General features: G+C 39.8%; 1 protein-coding gene across 14 annotated transcripts in view; it reads left to right on the forward strand.

Moving 5' to 3' along the window:
• LOC140639095 (general transcription factor II-I) overlaps positions 1-18,110 on the forward strand; it is a 113,235-nt gene that overhangs the window by 11,428 nt on the left and 83,697 nt on the right. For all 14 annotated transcript variants that reach the window (XM_072837510.1, XM_072837513.1, XM_072837518.1 and 11 more), the window contains exon 2: positions 16,789-16,892. In XM_072837510.1, the coding sequence (XP_072693611.1) occupies positions 16,794-16,892 (99 nt within the window). In that variant the 5' untranslated portion in view covers positions 16,789-16,793. The remainder of the gene's footprint in view (positions 1-16,788; positions 16,893-18,110) is intronic.

Genomic DNA, 18,110 nt, shown 5'->3' on the forward strand with positions numbered 1-18,110 from the left:
TCCCAAATTCCAAGTTTGGGACAAACTTGAACATTTTGAGGATGGTGTAGTAAAGTGTAATTTACTAATCCCTGTAACAAAGGATGTTACAGGGAAAGCACAGGACATACTGGGGATGCTTAGTTTAGGGATGAGCACGTGGAGGAGCACAGTGCGTTGAAAGGGCTTTTTTGTAAAAGAAGGCTCTTGAGGATGTGACAGGGACAGCTTTTTTTTTTTTTTAAGATTTTATTTATTTATTCATAGAGACACAGAGAGAGAGAGAGAGAGGGGCAGAGACACAGGCAGAGAGAGAAGCAGGCTCTATCATGCAGGGAACCCGATATGGGACTCGATCCCCGGTCTCCAGGATCACACCCCGGGCTGCAGGCGGCGCTAAACCGCTGGGCCGCTGGGGCTGCCCGACAGGGACAGATTTGATCCGTTAGGACTAATATTAAGCCAGTCCTGTGTTTGCAAGTTGTTCATTTAAAAAGTAGCAAGCTCAGAATGCCTGGCTGGCTTAGTCCTTGGAGCTTGGGACTCTTGATCTCTGGTTGTAAATCGAGCCCCATGTTGGGTGTAGAGATTACTTTTAAAAATAAAATCTTTTTTTTTAAAATTTTTTATTTATTTATGACAGTCACACACACAGAGAGAGAGGCAGAGACACAGGCAGAGGGAGAAGCAGGTTCCGTGCACCGGGAGCCCGACGTGGGATTCGATCCGGGGTCTCCAGGATCGTGCCCTGGGCCAAAGGCAGGCGCCAAACCGCTGCGCCACCCAGGGATCCCAAAAATAAAATCTTAAACAATGTAGCAAACTGTTGGAGGATGTGTGGAAATTTAGGATACCTTAAAGAGAATTGGGCAAGAATACCAGTAACTAGTAACATTTTTTGAGTGCTTTTTATAAAAGCATTTACTGTTCTAAGCACTGCTTACATTAGGATACTTTTAATCTTCACAGCAATCCAGTGTCCCAAAGTAGGCAGGCGCCATCAACCTAAGCAGTGAGACTCAGAGACCATGCTCTTAATTATCACATTATACTAATTTCCAGTTCTGATATTAATGTTCAAAGTATAGGTAATGATAAACTCATAATTTCACTGAACTGTTTATAAACAAGATAGCTACAAGGTTGAAAATTATGCGAACTTACCTGGGATCAAATTATTGAATACACTTTCTGACATAGGCGTTCTAGCTAGAGATCTGCTATTTGACAGCCTTCATTGTGACTAAGTTCTAGTTTTGGGGGGGAAACATCAGCCAGGAACCGAGGATTCATTGTTGAATTCAGCACAAGTGTCGAGAGTGCTTAATGTGTGCCAGGTGCTGTGTTGGTGCTGGGGTGAGCGCATCTCCCCTGCCACCCTTAGTGAATAGACACACAGTCAATGGTAAATACTGTCCAAATTAAAAAACCCCCAGTTTACCTTTGATGTGTAGTCTGTAGAGAAGTTTGATAACCTTTGAAGTGTAATATGTCTGGGCGTATTGACCTTCAGGGATTTCTAGTTACTTCCTCCTTTAAACACAAGAAGAGAGAAAAATAGCCCATTCCCAGTTTTATTTAGCTAATAGAGGCAGGACTTAAACACCCATGAAATAAGGCAAAAATAGAAAAATGGTGATTAGCTTATTAGCACATATGTACTTAGTGGTTTAAAAATTACTTGGGATGCTCTTAAACTGACAAAATAGGTACAAGATCAGCAAACAAAAATTTTCCATATACCCTTCACCCAGAAACCCCATTCAGGTTTTGGCAGATGTCCCTTTATAACAAAAGGGTGTATTTGATCCAGGATCACATTTTCACCCAGTTGTCTTGTCCCTCACTTTACAACAGTTCCTTAGCCTTTGAATTCTATGCCCTTTACCTTTTCGAAGATTACGCGGTAGTCATTTGACAGAATGTCCTTCAAGTTTGGTTTGTCCAATGTAATTAGGCAGGAATATCACGGTGTTCTCAGTACATTCTGATGGGTGGGATGTGAGGTCTGTTTGTCCCCTGACTAGTGTTAACTTCTATCACTTGGTGTGTGCCATGCTTTACTTCGTTAATTAGCATTTTGTGTGGCAATACTTTGGGGATAATGAAACTATCTCTTAGAATTGAGGAATTTGTTTTTTTCTTGAGGGTGGGTTTTTTTATTTTTTAGAATGAAGGTTGCGCATGGACCTAAAAATCCTGTTACAGTTGTTATTTAAGTCTCTGAATACTAAGTGTTTTTCTGGAATTTAAATATTGTGGATACTGGAATTTGGGAAGCAATAATCAGATTAAATTTTACAGTATATGATGTGGTTTGAGAGAACATCAAGAATTAAGAGCAAAAAAAAAAAAAAGAATTAAGAGCAGTCAGATCTCTGTTAGATTCTACTTTAGAATTCTGCAATCTTGAGCAGTTTACCTTGTTTTTCCAAGTTATGAGTTGTTCTCCCGTTAAAAAGAAAAAAAGTTCTGCTTTGTAAAATGTGTCAGGCAGATGCCCCACTTCGGTAATGCCTGGGTGGCTCAGTTGGTTAAGCAGCTACCTGCAGCTCAGGTCATGATCCCAGGGTCCTGGGATCGAGCCCCACATTGGGCTCCCTGCTCTGTGAGGAGCCTGCTTCTCCGTCTCCCTCTGCCTGCTGCTCCCCTGCTTGTTTTCTCTCTCTCTCTCTCTGGAATAAATAAATAAAATCTTTTAAAAATCCAATCAAGTTCATTTCTTTGGTATCCTTCGGAAGACAAATTAATAGGGCCAGCGAATTACCTTAAAAAGGTCTTCTGTAGAAGCTACTAAGTAGACATAATTAGAACAACATAGCATGTTGAAAGAAATTTAAGACCCTTACGAATTCTGTGTTTGCAGTCTGAACTGATTATAGTAAACATAAACTGATGTTTTAGGGGATGAATGTTTCCTCTCCTCTAAAGAAAAACAGATTCTTTAGCTTTTACTACTTGTAATTACATGTAGAACATGGAGGTATTTAAATACCATCAATTTCAGAGATAGATTTAGGGAGCCTAGAAGATTGTCAGAATATAGTATATTTTTTAAATATTTTATTTATTTATTCGTTAGAGACACAGAGAGGCAGAGACACAGGCAGAGGGAGAAGCAGGCTCCCTGTAGGGAGCCCGATGTGGGACTTGATCCCAGGACCTGGGGATCATGACCTGAGCCAAAGGCAGATTCTCAACCACTAAGCCACCCAGGTGCCCCCAGAAGATAGTATTATGTGATGACCTAAATTAATTTTAATGGGACTGAATCTTGTTTAGGATAAAATCAGCTAATTGAACTATTTGATTCTTTCCATTTATTTTAGGCACCCTGTTACGACAAAATGTGTAACATCTTAGATGATGAATTTTAACTTTTCTGTTTCTATTCATATTTATCATTTTGAGAAAATTTATTTTATAAATTATAATTTATATTTAAAAGCCTGAGATGCCGTTTTACATTTTCCTTAGAATTAAGTGATACTTGAAATTATTTTATACTTCTCACTGAAGATGTTTCTGTTTATTTATATACTTCAGATGATAATGATGCCTTTTGTCATTAATTTTGTCAAAACTTGACACTTAGGGTTTCTTAATAAAATGAGTTGGTAAACTTGAGTTTTACCTCACACATAAATGATAACCAGAGACTAGATCTCATAGAATGGAGACAACTGGAACTAATACTGTAAAACCAAGAAAGGGATCTTAAAATACTGGCCCAGGAAAGGCCATTCATAATACAGGAAAGTCACACTGCATTTTTAAAAGATGTATTTCTTTTTTAAACTTTAAGTAGGTTGTACACCCAACATGGGGCTCAAACTCACAACCCTAAAATTAAGAGTTGCATGATCTCCTACTCAGCTAGTCAGGTGCCCCTCACTGGAATTTTGGGAGTAGAGGTCGGTAACTGAAGAAGTTTGGATGAAAGATTGTCCTGGTAAAAGTATTCTTTTGTTTATTTTTACCTCTTAAGCCTGTTGAATTATTACAGAATTGAATACCTTTACCTGTACTAAATACTATGTGTAGTCTTCCATAGACAATATCCTAGTGATAGATGTTTTAGGAACTTTTGAATATTTTCTTGGTTTTAATTGATCCAGGTATCTGGCTGGGGTTTAGTGGTGTTATGGCTCTTGTACAAAACATTGAGTTAGGAAAGTTAATGATTTCTGCAGTCTTGAAGTTTATTTCACCTTACCTAAGTAACTGTGCAAGGTAGATCTTTTTTTTTTTTTTAAAGATTTTACTAAAAAAAAAAAAAAATTTATTTATTTATTCATGAGAGACACACACACACACAGAGAGAGAGAGAGAGAGAGGCAGAGACACAGGCAGAGAGAGAAGCAGGCTCCATGCAAGGAGCCCGACGTGGGACTCCATCCCGGGTCTCCAGGATCACGCCCTGGGCAGAAGGCAGGCGCTAAACCGCTGAGCCACCCGGGCTGCCCAAGGTAGATCTTAATTGCCTAGTATAAGTAAATATAGTGGAGATAACCTTAGCAGTCTGTAGAAAATTGTGCAAAGAAAGTTTTTGAGAATAGAATAAAATAATGGGCCTGGTGCTGCTCACAATTTAACTCCTTTTCCTCCTGGTTGAGCAGTGGGTCCTGGGTTTTGGATTTTACTAAAATTTTACTAAGTTAAACTGTTGTTTAAACTCAACTCTGCGGGCTGTTCTTTGCTGTTAAGAGAAGATATGACTCCTGATTTCCTGTCAGCAGCGTTCTGTGACAGAAATTACGTGTTCACATAGATACTTGGCCTGTAACTCATTAATATTTTTTCTTTGAATCAAATCTTTTATTTTCTTCATAGAATGTGACTGATTGATATATAAAGTATTCCTCAATGTCTACTGTAATCTGTGCTTTATGGACAAAAAGGATACTATCCTTTTGCTTTAGTTTGTTTACAGTGGGTGGCAGTTAATTTACTGCATCATAAAGATTGCCTAGTATTACAGCTTTAATCACTGTGTAATTATTTACCTTGGGTTTCTTTTTATTTAACCTGCTTTTCTTTGAATATTATTGTGCATGAAAGAGGTCAGTTGGAATTTGGAGATATGGAGTCTAGTCACTTGTTATAAAATTAACTCTCTTTATGACCTTAGCAAGACAGCTAATCTTTCTGGGTTGGGCTTCTCATTTATAAAACATAATGGAGCAAAGAGGTTGCACTAAAAATATCTTACTTTTTTTCCTTTGATCTAAGGAAAAATCTTATATGTTGTAAGACTGAAGTGGGAAGATGCTTATTGAAATTAACAATATAAATACCAAAAAGAAATAGGGTAAGAATGTAAAGACAGGATCACTATAATATAGTGCCTTCCTCATTTAGCAGTCTGACCCGAAGCTTAACTTAGAAACAGAAGTACTGAAAATTCAGTAATATTTTAGAGATCATCATAATAAAAAATATTAAGAACCTCAGTGGGTTTTGTTGTTTTTGTTGTTTTTAGAGTGATAATGGCATGCATGAAAATGTTCATGAGGTCTCTGACTCGCTCTAAAATATGTTTTGTTATTTTGCTGTTGAGCATTAACAGCAAGGATCAATAAATTAAAAGGAGAAGTATGGTCAAATGAAAATTTATATGGAATTAATTACCGGCTTTTTTGAGGTTAGAACAGATCAGAGCAGTAAGAACACAAATAAACCTAATCCTTGAAATGGATCTCCAGCAAGAAACACAAGAAGGTTGTAAAGAATGTCTGGAGTCTGGTTTCAGATCAAAAAAAACATCGCATCCATTAAACAGTAGCTGATGAAGATGAGAGATGGATGAAACAGCAACAGTCCAATGAAGGTCATCTTTGAAACTCATAAAGGAGAATGAAAATCAAATCCGGGAAACACAGGATGAAGTCAGAAAACATTCAGAATGGGCAAATTGAGGATATTGAAAAAATGGGAAAGAAGATATAGCAGACTAAGATTGCTAATTTTTGTGTGCCAGGCCTGTTTTTCTCCTGATAGCAGTGTCCAGCTTTGCTTTCTTTTTAGTAGGCTCCATGCCCAGCTTGGGGCTTGAACTCAGAGCCCTGAGATTAGGTGTCCATGCTTTACGAACTGAGCTGGTCAGGCGAGCCCCTGCTTTGCCTTCTGAATAACTGCCTACCTTCCTATTCTATGTAGTTCTAGTTCACTGCAAATCAGAGTGAATTCCAGATAATCTTGTTTTGCCTAGCCACTGTAATTAGACCAGGTTCATGGCACAAACCCCCAGAACTTTTGTGCACCCGGTAGTGGGAAGATAGGATAGTCTGTTGCCTCTGGCATCACAGTACAGGTGTGTGGTAAGCTTAAAGATACATGTGGCCGTCATCTCTGTCTTAGGGAAGAAACCCATCTGCTTAAGAAGTAAAGACTATCAGAGTAGAGAGAACTCTAATGACATGTCTTGTGTTTCTGGATCTAGCTGTATGTGGAGCCAGTGCAACCTTTAAGCTAAATAATTAAGACAGTAAAATCCCTTTCTTGGGGTAGTTTGAAATAGGAATTTGTAACCTTACAATCTAAGATACTTAGTTCTGGTTGGGCACCTGGGTGGCTTAGTGATTGAGCGTCTGCCTTTGGCTCAGGGCATGATCCAGGGGTCCTGGGATTGAGTCCCACATCTGGCTCCCTGCAGGGAGCCTGCTTCTCCCTCTGCCTGTGTCTCTCATGAATAAGTAAAATAAAATAAAAAAAAATATAGTTCTGGCAAATTCATAAATTATTCTTCAGAATAAAGAGTATTATAAGATATGGGCAGTCTGGGTGGCTCAGCGGTTTAGCACTGCCTTCAGCTCAGGGTGTGATTCTGGAGACCCGGGATCGAGTCCCATGTCAGGCTCCCTGCATGGAGCCTGCTTCTTCTGCTTGTGTCTCTGCCTCTCTCTCTCTTTCTCTCTGTGTCTCTCATGAATAGGTAAAACCTTTAAAAAAAAAAAAAAAAAAAAAAGGAAAAAGGAAGTGGGAACTCAGGTAATAGAAGTGAAAATCACTTTTGTCCTGAAGGTATCTACCAGTTGTACCACCTCACAGGATGAGAGGCTCAGAAATTGAAGCCCAAAGCCTCCACAAAAGTCAGGGGTCAAATAGGAGACCCCCCCACCCCCAGTAAGATGAGACCCCAAATTGGATGAGGGTGATTGATAAGTAAGCCAGCCTGCATCCCTGTTTGTGGTCTGGGTTAACATCTGGGTGGCCCAAGCAGCCTAAAACCTTGAACTTGATTTATGGTAAACCCAGGCAAGGTAGTGTTCCCAGACATCTGGAGGAACCTACCTTATCCTAGGCTTCACATTTAAATTGATTTATTTTATTTTTTTGTAAGATTCCATTTATTCATGAGAGACATGGAGAGAGAAAGACAGAGACGTAGGCAGAGGGAGAAGCAGGTTCCCTGCAGGGAGCCAGATGTGGGACTCATTCCCAGGACCCCTGGATCATGCCATCTGGGACTCCGGGATCATACCCTGAGCTGAAGGCAGATAGATGCTCAACTGCTGAGCCACCCAAGCATCCCAAGTTAATTTCTTTTAATAATTTTTTAATGTAAAGTGAGCAGCACAGTATAAAAGATAATCAGGCATACATGGGAACAAGTACCATGAATATGAGCAAGAAACAACAGAAATACATCTGCTAAGACTTTTTTGAGTTGCCAGAGACTGTAAAACAACTACCTCTGTTATACTTTAGAAATAGGTCAGACTTTGAGCGCATGTGTGGTTTAGTTGGTTGTGAGAACAATTCCCATGTTGGGCTCCATGCTCAATGTGGAGTCTACTTAAGTTTCACCCTTTACGTCTACCCCTCTCTCTTCCCCTACCTGCCTCCAATAAATAAATAAAATCTTTATTTTTTAAAAAAATATTTTTATTTATTTGAGAAAGCATGAGAGAGAGAGCGAGCACAGGTAGGGTGAAGGGCAGAGGGAGAAAGAGAAGCAAGCTCCCCGCTAAGCAGGGAACCTGACATGGGCCTCCATCTGGGACTCCAGGATCACGACCTGAGCCAAAGGCAGATGCTTAACTGACTGAGCTACCCAGGCACCCTAAAATCTTTTTTTTTTTTTTAAATAAATATGTTAGGCCTAAAAATCTCTAGAGAGTAGGAAACTATAAAATGTTACATAACAACAAATAGGAATTTTAGAAGTGAAAATTAATAAAAAAAAAGCCGATGGTTTTAACAGAATAAGCACAGATAAAGAAAGAATTCATGAAATGGAAGGTGAGTCTGAAGAAATAGTTTACTTAAGAGAGGACAAATGAGAAAAATACAGAAGAGGGTATATATGGTCTTAAGGACTAACATAACATTCCATCTGAATCTCAGTAGGGTGGGAGAATAAGAACCAGGATGGAGACAATATATGTGAAGAGACAAGAGCTGAGAATTTGCCCCAACGGAATCTTTAGTCAGGAAGCCCAGGGAAGGACATGCTGAATAAAAAAAGTACATCTAGATGCATAGTGAAATTATGGAATACCAAAGAAAGAAAACATCATAAAAACAGCAGGGGGCGGGGGAAAGGGGGATTACCTTCAAAGGAGACTCCAGATGACTTTTGAATAGCAGCAGTGGAAGCCAGTTTATAATGAAGTAACCTCACTGTGCTGAAAGAAGCTGTCGACCTAGATTTCTATTCCAGTGAAAATACCTTACAAGAATAAGGACTTTGAGCAAACAAAAACAGTTTGCCATGGGAAGGAAATTTTAAAGGATTAACTTCAGGCAGAAGGAAAGTATTGAGATGCAAAAAAGAATAAACAAAGACTTGTCTTAAGTATGTGACTAAAAAAAAATGAAAACTTGGGTAAAGCAAAAAAAAAATACTGCATTTGAAAATACAGAATTAAGACATATACAAAAGCTGTGAATAATCAAGGAGTGACTCATAATCAAAATTGAAAGAATGAATTGGAATTGAAACTTATTGATAATTTTGGGGCACTTGGCTGGCTCACTTGGTAGAGCATGTGATTCTCAATCTTGGGGTTGTGACTTCAAGCTCCATGTTGGGCATGGAGCCTAGTTTTTTTTTAAAAAAAGAAATTTATTGACAACTTATCTAAATATAAAGCCATCAGACATCGACTTAGTAATGGGCATAGGATCTGAGTCACCTAAGAAGAAATACAAATAACAAAACTATGAAAAGTGTTTCTTTAGTGAGCAAGGAAATTGATTTACTTTGGTAGTAATGAGATATTCATAGAGATTAGGTCCTAGCTCTTCAAAATGGTTTTTGAGGCCGATGAATTTAGTATGTTTTATTTTATTACTATTTTTAAAAAATGAACTTTTATTTTTATTTTTTTTTAAATTTGTTTATTCATAGAGACACAAAGAGAGAGAGGCAGAGACACAGGCAGAGGGAGAAGCAGGCCCCGTGCAGAGAGCCTGACCTGGGACTCATCCCAGGTCTCCAGGATCACGCCCTGGGCTGCAGGTGGCGCTAAACTGCTGTGCCACCAGGGCTACCCCAAAAATGAACTTTTTTTTTTTTTCTTAATTTTTATTTATTTATGATAGTCATACAGAGAGAGAGAGAGGCAAAGACATAGGCAGAGGGAGAAGCAGGCTCCATGCACCGGGAGCCCGACGTGGGATTCGATCCCGGATCTCCAGGATCGCGCCCTGGGCCAAAGGCAGGCGCCAAACCGCTGCACCACCCAGGGATCCCCAAAAATGAACTTTTAAAAAGTAATCTCTACACTCAACATGAAGCTTAAACTCATGACCCTGAGATCAGGAGTCATATGCTGCTGTACTGATGGAGCTAGCCAGGCACCTCAAATTTAGTGTGTGTGTATGTTTTTATTTATTTTTTTTTAAGACTATTTATTCATGAGAGATATATATAGAGAGAGGCAGAGACAGAGGTAGAGGGAGAAGCAGTCTCCTCGCAGGGAGCCTGATGTGGGACTCCTTCTGGGACTCTGGGATCATGCCCTGAGATAAAGACAGATGCTCAACTGCTGAGCCACCCAGGCATCCCAAATTTAGTATATTTTAAGCAATTATGGGAACAATAAAAATTTTGGCATTAGGTATCAAGAGCTATAAAGATATTCATGCTACTTATTGGAGAGCCTGGGTGGCTCAGTCAGTTGGGTGTCAGACTCTTGATCTTGGCCTAGGTCATGATCTCAGAGTCAGGGGATGGAGCCCCACATCAGGCTTTGTGCTTAGGGGGGTGCTGGTTGAGACACCCTTTCCCTCCCTCTGCCTGTTTCCTTCCCCCCACTTGTGCTCTCTCTCTTTTTAAGATTTTATTTATTCATGAGAGACACAGAGAGAGAGAGAGAGAGAGGCAGAGACACAGGCAGAGGGAGAAGGAGGCCCCTTGCAGGGAGCCCTACATGGGACTCAAGGATCCTGGAGACCCAGAATCACGCCCTGGGCTGAAGGCGGCGCTAAATCGCTGAGCCACCCAGGCTGCCCTCTCTCTCTATTTTTTAAAATTTACTTATTTATTCAGAGAGACACAAAGAAGGAGAGGCAGAGACATAAGCAGAAGGAGAAGAGAAGCAAGTTCCTCGCAGGGAGCCCGATGTGGGACTCAATCCCAGATCCTGGGATCATGCCCTGAGTTGAAGGCAGATGCTCAGCCGCTAAGCCACCCAGGCATCCCTCTCTCTCTCTCTTTCAAATAAATAAACCTTTTAGAATACAAGTGTTGGCAGCCCCGGTGGCTCAGCGGTTTAGTGCCGCCTGCAGCCCAGGGCGTGATCCTGGAGACCCAGGATCGAGTCCCACGGCAGGCCCCCTGCATGGAGCCTGCTTCTCCCTCTGCCTGTGTCTCTGCCTCTCTCTCTCTGCATCTCTATGAATAAATAAATAAAATCTTTAAAAAAAATAAAATACGAGTGTTTATACTAATCTATTTCAGTATTAAGAATTTTAAAATATGGAAATAACGGCAAAGGGTATATTTATGAAAATGTTCAGAGAAATTGTATGACTCCATTTTGATGGGCTGTTATGTAGCTGTATAAATAATAATTTGTCCTGTTAAAATATGGAATGTGGCTACAAGTACACAGTGCTTGTTGATCATTGAGGCAAGTTCACTGCACTGATAGTGGGTTATCCTCTTTGGAATTTTACTAATTTATCTTGAGAATCTGTGTCTTGGATGTCTCATACATTTTAACTGTAGCATATCATAAAACTGTACTTGAGTGTTCTACTCAGGAAACCTACTTTGCTACTCTGTTCTGTGGGGATACTCTTTTTTTTTTTTTTTTTCTGTGGGATACTCTTTTTTTTTTTTTTTTTCCTGTGGGATACTCTTAACATCAATAATCAATCCTTGGGGGATGCCTGGATGGCTCAGCCGTTGAGCATCTGTCATTGACTCAGGGCGTGATCCTGGAGTCCCTGGATCAAGTCCCGCATCGGGCTCCTTGCAGGGAGCCTGCTTCTCCTTCTGCCTGTGTCTCTGCCCCTCTCTCTGTGTCTCTCATGAATAAATAAATAAAATCTTAAAAAAAAAAAAATCAATCCTTGGTAGGTTGGCAGTGAAGAATGCCCAGATGGCATTATAGTGGACCTTTGTATCCTGGTTTATGTTCCCATGAATGATCTTTTTCCTTGGTTAATTCTTGTTACAGCTACCCCCACCACACTGGCTCAAGGAGTCATGAAAATTACTTCTCATGAATAAGTTTATTTTTTTTTTAATTTTTTTTTCATGAATAAGTTTAAATGAACTTCTTCAACATAGTGTAACCTCTATAGCCGTATAGTTTTTGTGATGAAGAAAATGTTCTTTGATCTTAAATATAGTAACCACCAGCTACATGTGGATATGGAACACTTGGAAGGTGACAAGTAATGCTAAAAGTTTAAATTTAAATAAAATAGGGCAGCCCTGGTGGCTTAGCGGTTTAGCGCTGCTGTCAGCTTTGGGTGTGATCCTGGAGACCCGGGATCGAGTCCCACGTCGGGTTCCCTGCATGGAGTCTGCTTCTTCCTCTGCCTGTGTCTCTGCCTCTCTTTCTCTCTGTGTCTCTCATGAATAAATAAATAAAATCTTTAAAAAAATAAAAAAAAATAAAATAGTTACATGGGGCTATTCACTGCCATATTGGATAGTACATCTCTAATGGGATTTCCACCAGGTTGTTCCTTGACTGACTTGGATGACTGCCTTATAAAGAGATGACCTGAGCTCTTTGTAAGGTCTCCTTTCCCAAGACAGCATCAGAGATACACAGTGGGAAGCAAGGACTTTCTGTTACAAATCCCGAAATCAGAAGTCGTTCTCTTGTCTAACATGGGTTCACTCAGCAAATTGTCTCAGGTCAATTTTTTCTCCTTTTCCGTATATAAAAGATTCAAAAGGATCCACTGTTTTCTTTTGTATTTACTTATGGAGTATATGATCATTTTGTTCATTCTCCTTTTTGTTCCAAAGAATATGAGTACAGAGCTAACTCCCATTTTAGTTGCTTTCAGTGGTAATTTTTTTGTTGTTCATTTCTAGTGACACACACACACAGACACACACACACACACACGGTTTAAAATAATCCAGAAGTTCTTTTTTCTAAGCTCTGTGAATATACTTCTTTTGTGCTTTTGTACTCTTATTCTTTCTCCCTCATAGGGTTGTTGTGACTCTGAAATAGATCAATAAATAAAGCATGATGGGTATAGTGAATAGATCTTTAATTCTTTTTTTTTTTGGTCTAATTCCTGTTTAAAATGAGGGGGCTCATAAAAGGTCAGAGGTAAGGGCAGCCTGGGTGGCTCAGCGGTTTAGCGCCGCCTTCAGCCTGATCCTGGAGACCCAGGATCTAGTCCCACATCGGGCCCCCTGCATGGAGCCTGCTTCTCCCTCTGCCTGTGTCTCTGCCTCTCTCTCTCTCTCTCTCTGTCTCTCATGAATAAATAAATAAAATTAAAAAAAAAAAAAAAGGTCAGAGGTGAAATGAGATTTCTAAGGAAGTGGTTGATTTAGTGTCTTTACTCACAGGAGGTCCCAGAGCTGCTTAGTGGTCTGGCGGCCTCCAGCCTCGTCTGCCAGTGCCTGTCATGACTCATGTGCCATAAGCTTGTGTCAGCAGCCTGGGCTGGTGTGTGTCCCTGGTGTCCGTTGTCACTGCCACTGTGTGATGGCAGTTCTTTCCTGGGAAGGAGAAGGGTAGCAGTCACCAGGTGAGGAGTGCAGGGAGAGTGGTCCTTGAATAGTCTTGACTCAAGATGATCTAGAGAAATGACCCAACCTATCTGGATGGGCAAAGAATAGTCCAGAGAATTTCTGTTGTGATGCAATGAATACTTTTCTTTAGCCAGAAAGCCCCAAACAAAACGCGTCCTTCCCCATCAAACCCTATTGGATTGGTCACCTCCAAGATTCTTTCCATTGATGAGTGCTATGCTAGGATGCTTCCAGAGAAGTTCTGATAATGAAATAGGGCCTGTTGTCGCCTGTGGCATCCCTATAGGGCTGTCAGTGTGGTGTCTTTCTCCCATTTCTTAACACTGATTGAGTGTGAATGACCTCATGGCAGATTTCTGGCAGTTGAAGGTGAGAAGTAGAGATTGTAGTGGGCAGAAAATTGTCCCAGTGTTGTGTTCTGGCACGGAATGTGGCTGTAACCTTTGACACATCATTAAATTTGTAAAATGAGAACATGTCTCCCTTTTCACGTCTCCCTTATCTCTTTCTGGAGAATTGAAGGAAAAGTGAGATTAGTTTTTTTATTTACTTATTTTTTAAAAAGGTTTTATTTATTTATTTGAAAGAGAGCACAGCCAGAAGGAGGAGCAGAGGCAGAGGCAGAAGCAGAGGCAGAGGGAGAGGGAGAAGCAGACTACCAGCTGAGCAGGGATCCTAAAGCAGGGCTAGGTCCCAGTTCCCATGACCTGAGCCAAAGGCAGACACTTCAGCGACTGAGCCACCCAGGCACCTGGAAAAGCGAGATTAGCTAAGAAATACTATGAACTTTCAGAAATAATGACAGTATATTCTGATTATGGCAAGATAATATCCCTTTGTTGTCCATTTTGAGCCACATTTCAGTATAAATTTACTTAAACTTACGTATTCAGGAGAAAAGAATGGGACTCAGGCTATTAGGGAAAGTAATTTCTGTGTCTTAAGCATTCTCTTGCTTAATACTGCTTTTCCTGATTCTATCTCTATTCAGGATAGAGATCTTGTTTTGAAAAACAAAATTGCTTCTATGTGTTCACAGATTCAGGGATAAGTGTCAGTTGTTTTTGTTATTGTTTTCTGTTGTAAAGTGTTATTTCCTAAGTATGTACACTTTACTTGCTGATGCCCAAATCTAGCCTAGCAGGTAACTTACCTGGTAAGAGATGGTGGAGCAAGAGCACATTTTTTTTTTTTTTAAGATTTTATTTATTTATTCATGAGAGACACAGAGAGACAGAGAGAAAGGCACAGACACAGGCAGAGGGAGAAGCAGGCTACATTCCATCTATGCAGGGAGCCTGATGCGGGACTCGATCCCGGGTCCCCAGGACCACACCCTGGGCTGAAGACAGCACTAAACTGCTGAGCCACCCGGGCTGCCCCCAATTTTTTTTTTTTTTTTTTAAAGTAAGCTCTATGCCCAATGTGGGGCTTGAATTTAGGACTCCAAGATCAAGAGTCACACATTCTACTGACTGAGCCAGCCAGGTGCTCCTAGAAAAAGGTTTTTTTAGTGTTAGTGTTTTTGTTTTTTTGAGAGAGCCCAGGCACTGGGGTGGATATTGGGGGAGGGACAGAGGGAGAGAGAGAGAATCTTAAGCAGGCTCCACACCCAGCACAGAGCCATCCTAGGGGTTTGATCTCACTACCCTGACATCATGAACTGAGCCAAAAATCAAGAGTCAGACATTTAACCCACTGAGCCACCCAGGTGCCCCAGTATTAGTATTTTAAAAATATGCTTTTGATTTTGGCTTTTGATTTTTAAAATATGCTTTTGAGTGTCTTTATGTGACATGTTTTTGCTTTTCAATTTTCAATTTTTTTTTTTTTTTAAAGCTCTGTGCCCAGTGTGGGGCTTGACCTCACTATCCTGAGATCAGGGGTTGCATGCTTTACTGACTGAGCCAGCCAGACACCCCTTCAATTTTAAATTTTTATAAGATAGACATAACAAAATTTACCATCTTAACCATCCTTGGCATTAAGCACGTTCATATTGTTTTGCAACCATTACCACCATTTAGTTCCAGAACTTTTCATCATCCCAAACTAAAATTCTGTGCATATTAACAATAAATCCCCACTACACGCTCCTCCCAGTCCCTGGTGACCATCATTCTATACTCTGTCTCTGTGAGTTTGACTATTATATAGATATCTCATATGAGTAGAATCATAATATTTGTCTAGCTTATTTCATTTAGGATAATCTTTTCAAGGTTCATTTATGTTGTAGCATGTCTCAGAACTTTTCTCTTTAAGGCTGAATTATATTCAATTGTATGTATGTATCCCATTTTGTGCTTCCATTGAGCTGACAGTGGACATCTGGGTTGTTTCTACCTCTTGGCTATTGTGAGTAACGCTTCTGTGAACATGGGTATAGATGTATCTGAGTGCCTGCTTTCATTTCTTTTGGGTATATACCCAGAAGTGGAATTGCTGTGTCACGGTAATTCTGTTGAATTTTTAAGGAACCGGCAAATTGTTTTCCACCATGCATGCACCATCTTCTATTCCTGACAGCCGTATACAAAGGTTCCAATTTCTCCTATTTAGTGTTTATGTGTTGCGTTTTATTTTTATTTTATTTTATTTTATTTATTTATTTAAAAATTTTTTTACAAACTCTTATGTCGAGGGCTTTCTCTTTTTTTTTTAATTAAAGATTTTATTTATTTATTTATGAGAGATAGAGATAGAGAGAGAGAGAGAGAGAGAGAGAGAGAGAGACACGGACACAGGCAGAGGGAGTAGCAGGCTCCATGCAGGTAGCCCGAGGTGGGACTCTATCGCAGATCCCAGGATCATGTCCTGAGCCAAAGGCAGATGCTCTACCGCTGAGCCACCCAGGCGTCTGTATGTGTTGCATTTTTATAGTGTTGGAGATTGAGCTCAAGTTCCTTGCTGATAGCCAAGTATCAGAAAATGTTTTCTACAGAGAGTAATAGTGCTGTATTATAAAGTAATCTTAGATGTTATTTGTCCTGCCCCCTATTTTCTTCTTAGTAAGAACAAAGAAATTCTCTTCGTCCAGCGTCCTTCTGCCTTAACCCACTGCACATGTGCCTGGGAGGGAGGGGGAGCGTTGCATCTATGTCCTATGTTGAACTGTGATAAACTGTCACTGGATGGTGGAATGCCTTACCTCTGACTCTCACTTGGGGCAATTTTTGTTTGTTTTGAATTTATTTGAGAGACAGAGAACATGAGCCGAAGGAGAGGGAGAAGCAGACTCCCTGCCGAGCAGGGAGTCCAACTAGGGACTCAGTCTCAGCACCCGGGGATCATGACCTGAGCTGAAGGTAGACGGTTAACTGACTGAGCCACGCAGGCACCCCTCTATTAGGAGAAATTTTAACTGGTTGTTGATGACATCTGAGTTTATTTTGGAGACTATACTGGCCTAATTTTGTAGAAATTAGCTGGAAAGTTAGAGGACTGATTTTTTTTCTATCTTAGAGGATGGGAGTTTTGGACAAATTGGTCAGTTCCTGAGCTGCTTTTCTCTTAGGCAAGAAAACTAAATTAGGCAGTCTGTGGAGGACTCTCATAGCTCTGAATGTCTGTTTGGAAGGACATTGTGGATTTCTGCCACTCACTTTCTATTTCTTTCCTAGGGATCATGGCCCAAGTAGCAATGTCTACCCTGCCCGTTGAAGACGAGGAGTCCTCAGAGAGCAGGATGGTGGTGACATTCCTCATGTCTGCTCTGGAGTCCATGGTGAGATGGCTTTGTAGTTCTAGAAAATGTCTGTAGTTGAATAGGCTTGAGCTCATAGGTGAGATTGATTTTTTTTTTTTTTTGTAAACTTGCATGTTTTTTGGTTTTAGAAGAAGAGTACTTTTGCTTGAATAATAGTTAATATAAGCCTTTCAAATGATTTTATTTATTTATTTTTTTTTTCAAATGATTTTATTACCATGTTTCAGAATGTTCTTAACCTGTTTAACTTTTTACATTTAATTTCAGTTGTTTACCTACCAGTGTCTTAAGCAGTTTCTTGTTTTGCAAACAGTAGCTTTGAATTTATCTTTAACAGTAGATTTCTTTCATATAATCTTGGGCAATACATGAATCTTGCTTTGTTGTTTCATAAATACTGCCTTTGGTGAGACGGATGTCCACCTAAGTGTGGATAAAATAGGCACGCACCCTCACACATTTCCTTTCAGGTGAGCAGCTACTGTATATCTCATGTAAATAAAATGTTAACAAAATGATAGGGCAGCATTATTCCTCATGCTGGGAACAATTGTTGGCTTACCTCTAGGTCAGAAGTTCTATGCTGTGGCTTTATTATATTTCAAAAGATTTGTGATCATCTCAGTTGGCATAAAATTATTTATTCAAAATAATGTTTTAGATCAATATCATGCAGATAATTTCTATTTATGATGGTTATTGTGTAAATAAAAACCAAATAGAGGAAAGCTGTAGTTTGCAACAAATGACAGAGAACATAGTGTATTTGGCCAAAAAAAAAAAAAAAAAGCAAAAGAAAATCCCCAAACTCAAGTCTTTATAGTATGTCAAGTTAAAATTCTAGATGAGTAAAAGAAAATAATATATTAGGACAAATTTAAAAACCAGAAGAAAAATATATAATCCTATTTAATTCCAGAAACATCTTTTCTAATGCCTAAAATAAGTGAGATATTTTTATGAATCAATAGGAAAAAACACTATTAACATAGTAGAAAAGTAGGCAAATAGTATGTTAATTTACAGAGAAATATCTAAGGTACAGTACTCTTTAATACAACCATTCACTGGATCATTACTGTTTTTAAAGATTTTATTATTATTTTTTAAAAGATTTTATTTATTCCTGAGAGACACAGAAAGAGAGGCAGAGACACAGGCAGAGGGAGAAGCAGGCTGCATGCAGGGAGCCCGATGTGGGACTCGATTCTGGATCCTGGGATCACGCCCTGAGCT

The sequence above is a fragment of the Canis lupus genome, chromosome 8, assembly GCF_048164855.1.
Source record: "Canis lupus baileyi chromosome 8, mCanLup2.hap1, whole genome shotgun sequence".
In the NCBI taxonomy this organism is placed as follows: Eukaryota; Metazoa; Chordata; class Mammalia; order Carnivora; family Canidae; genus Canis; species Canis lupus.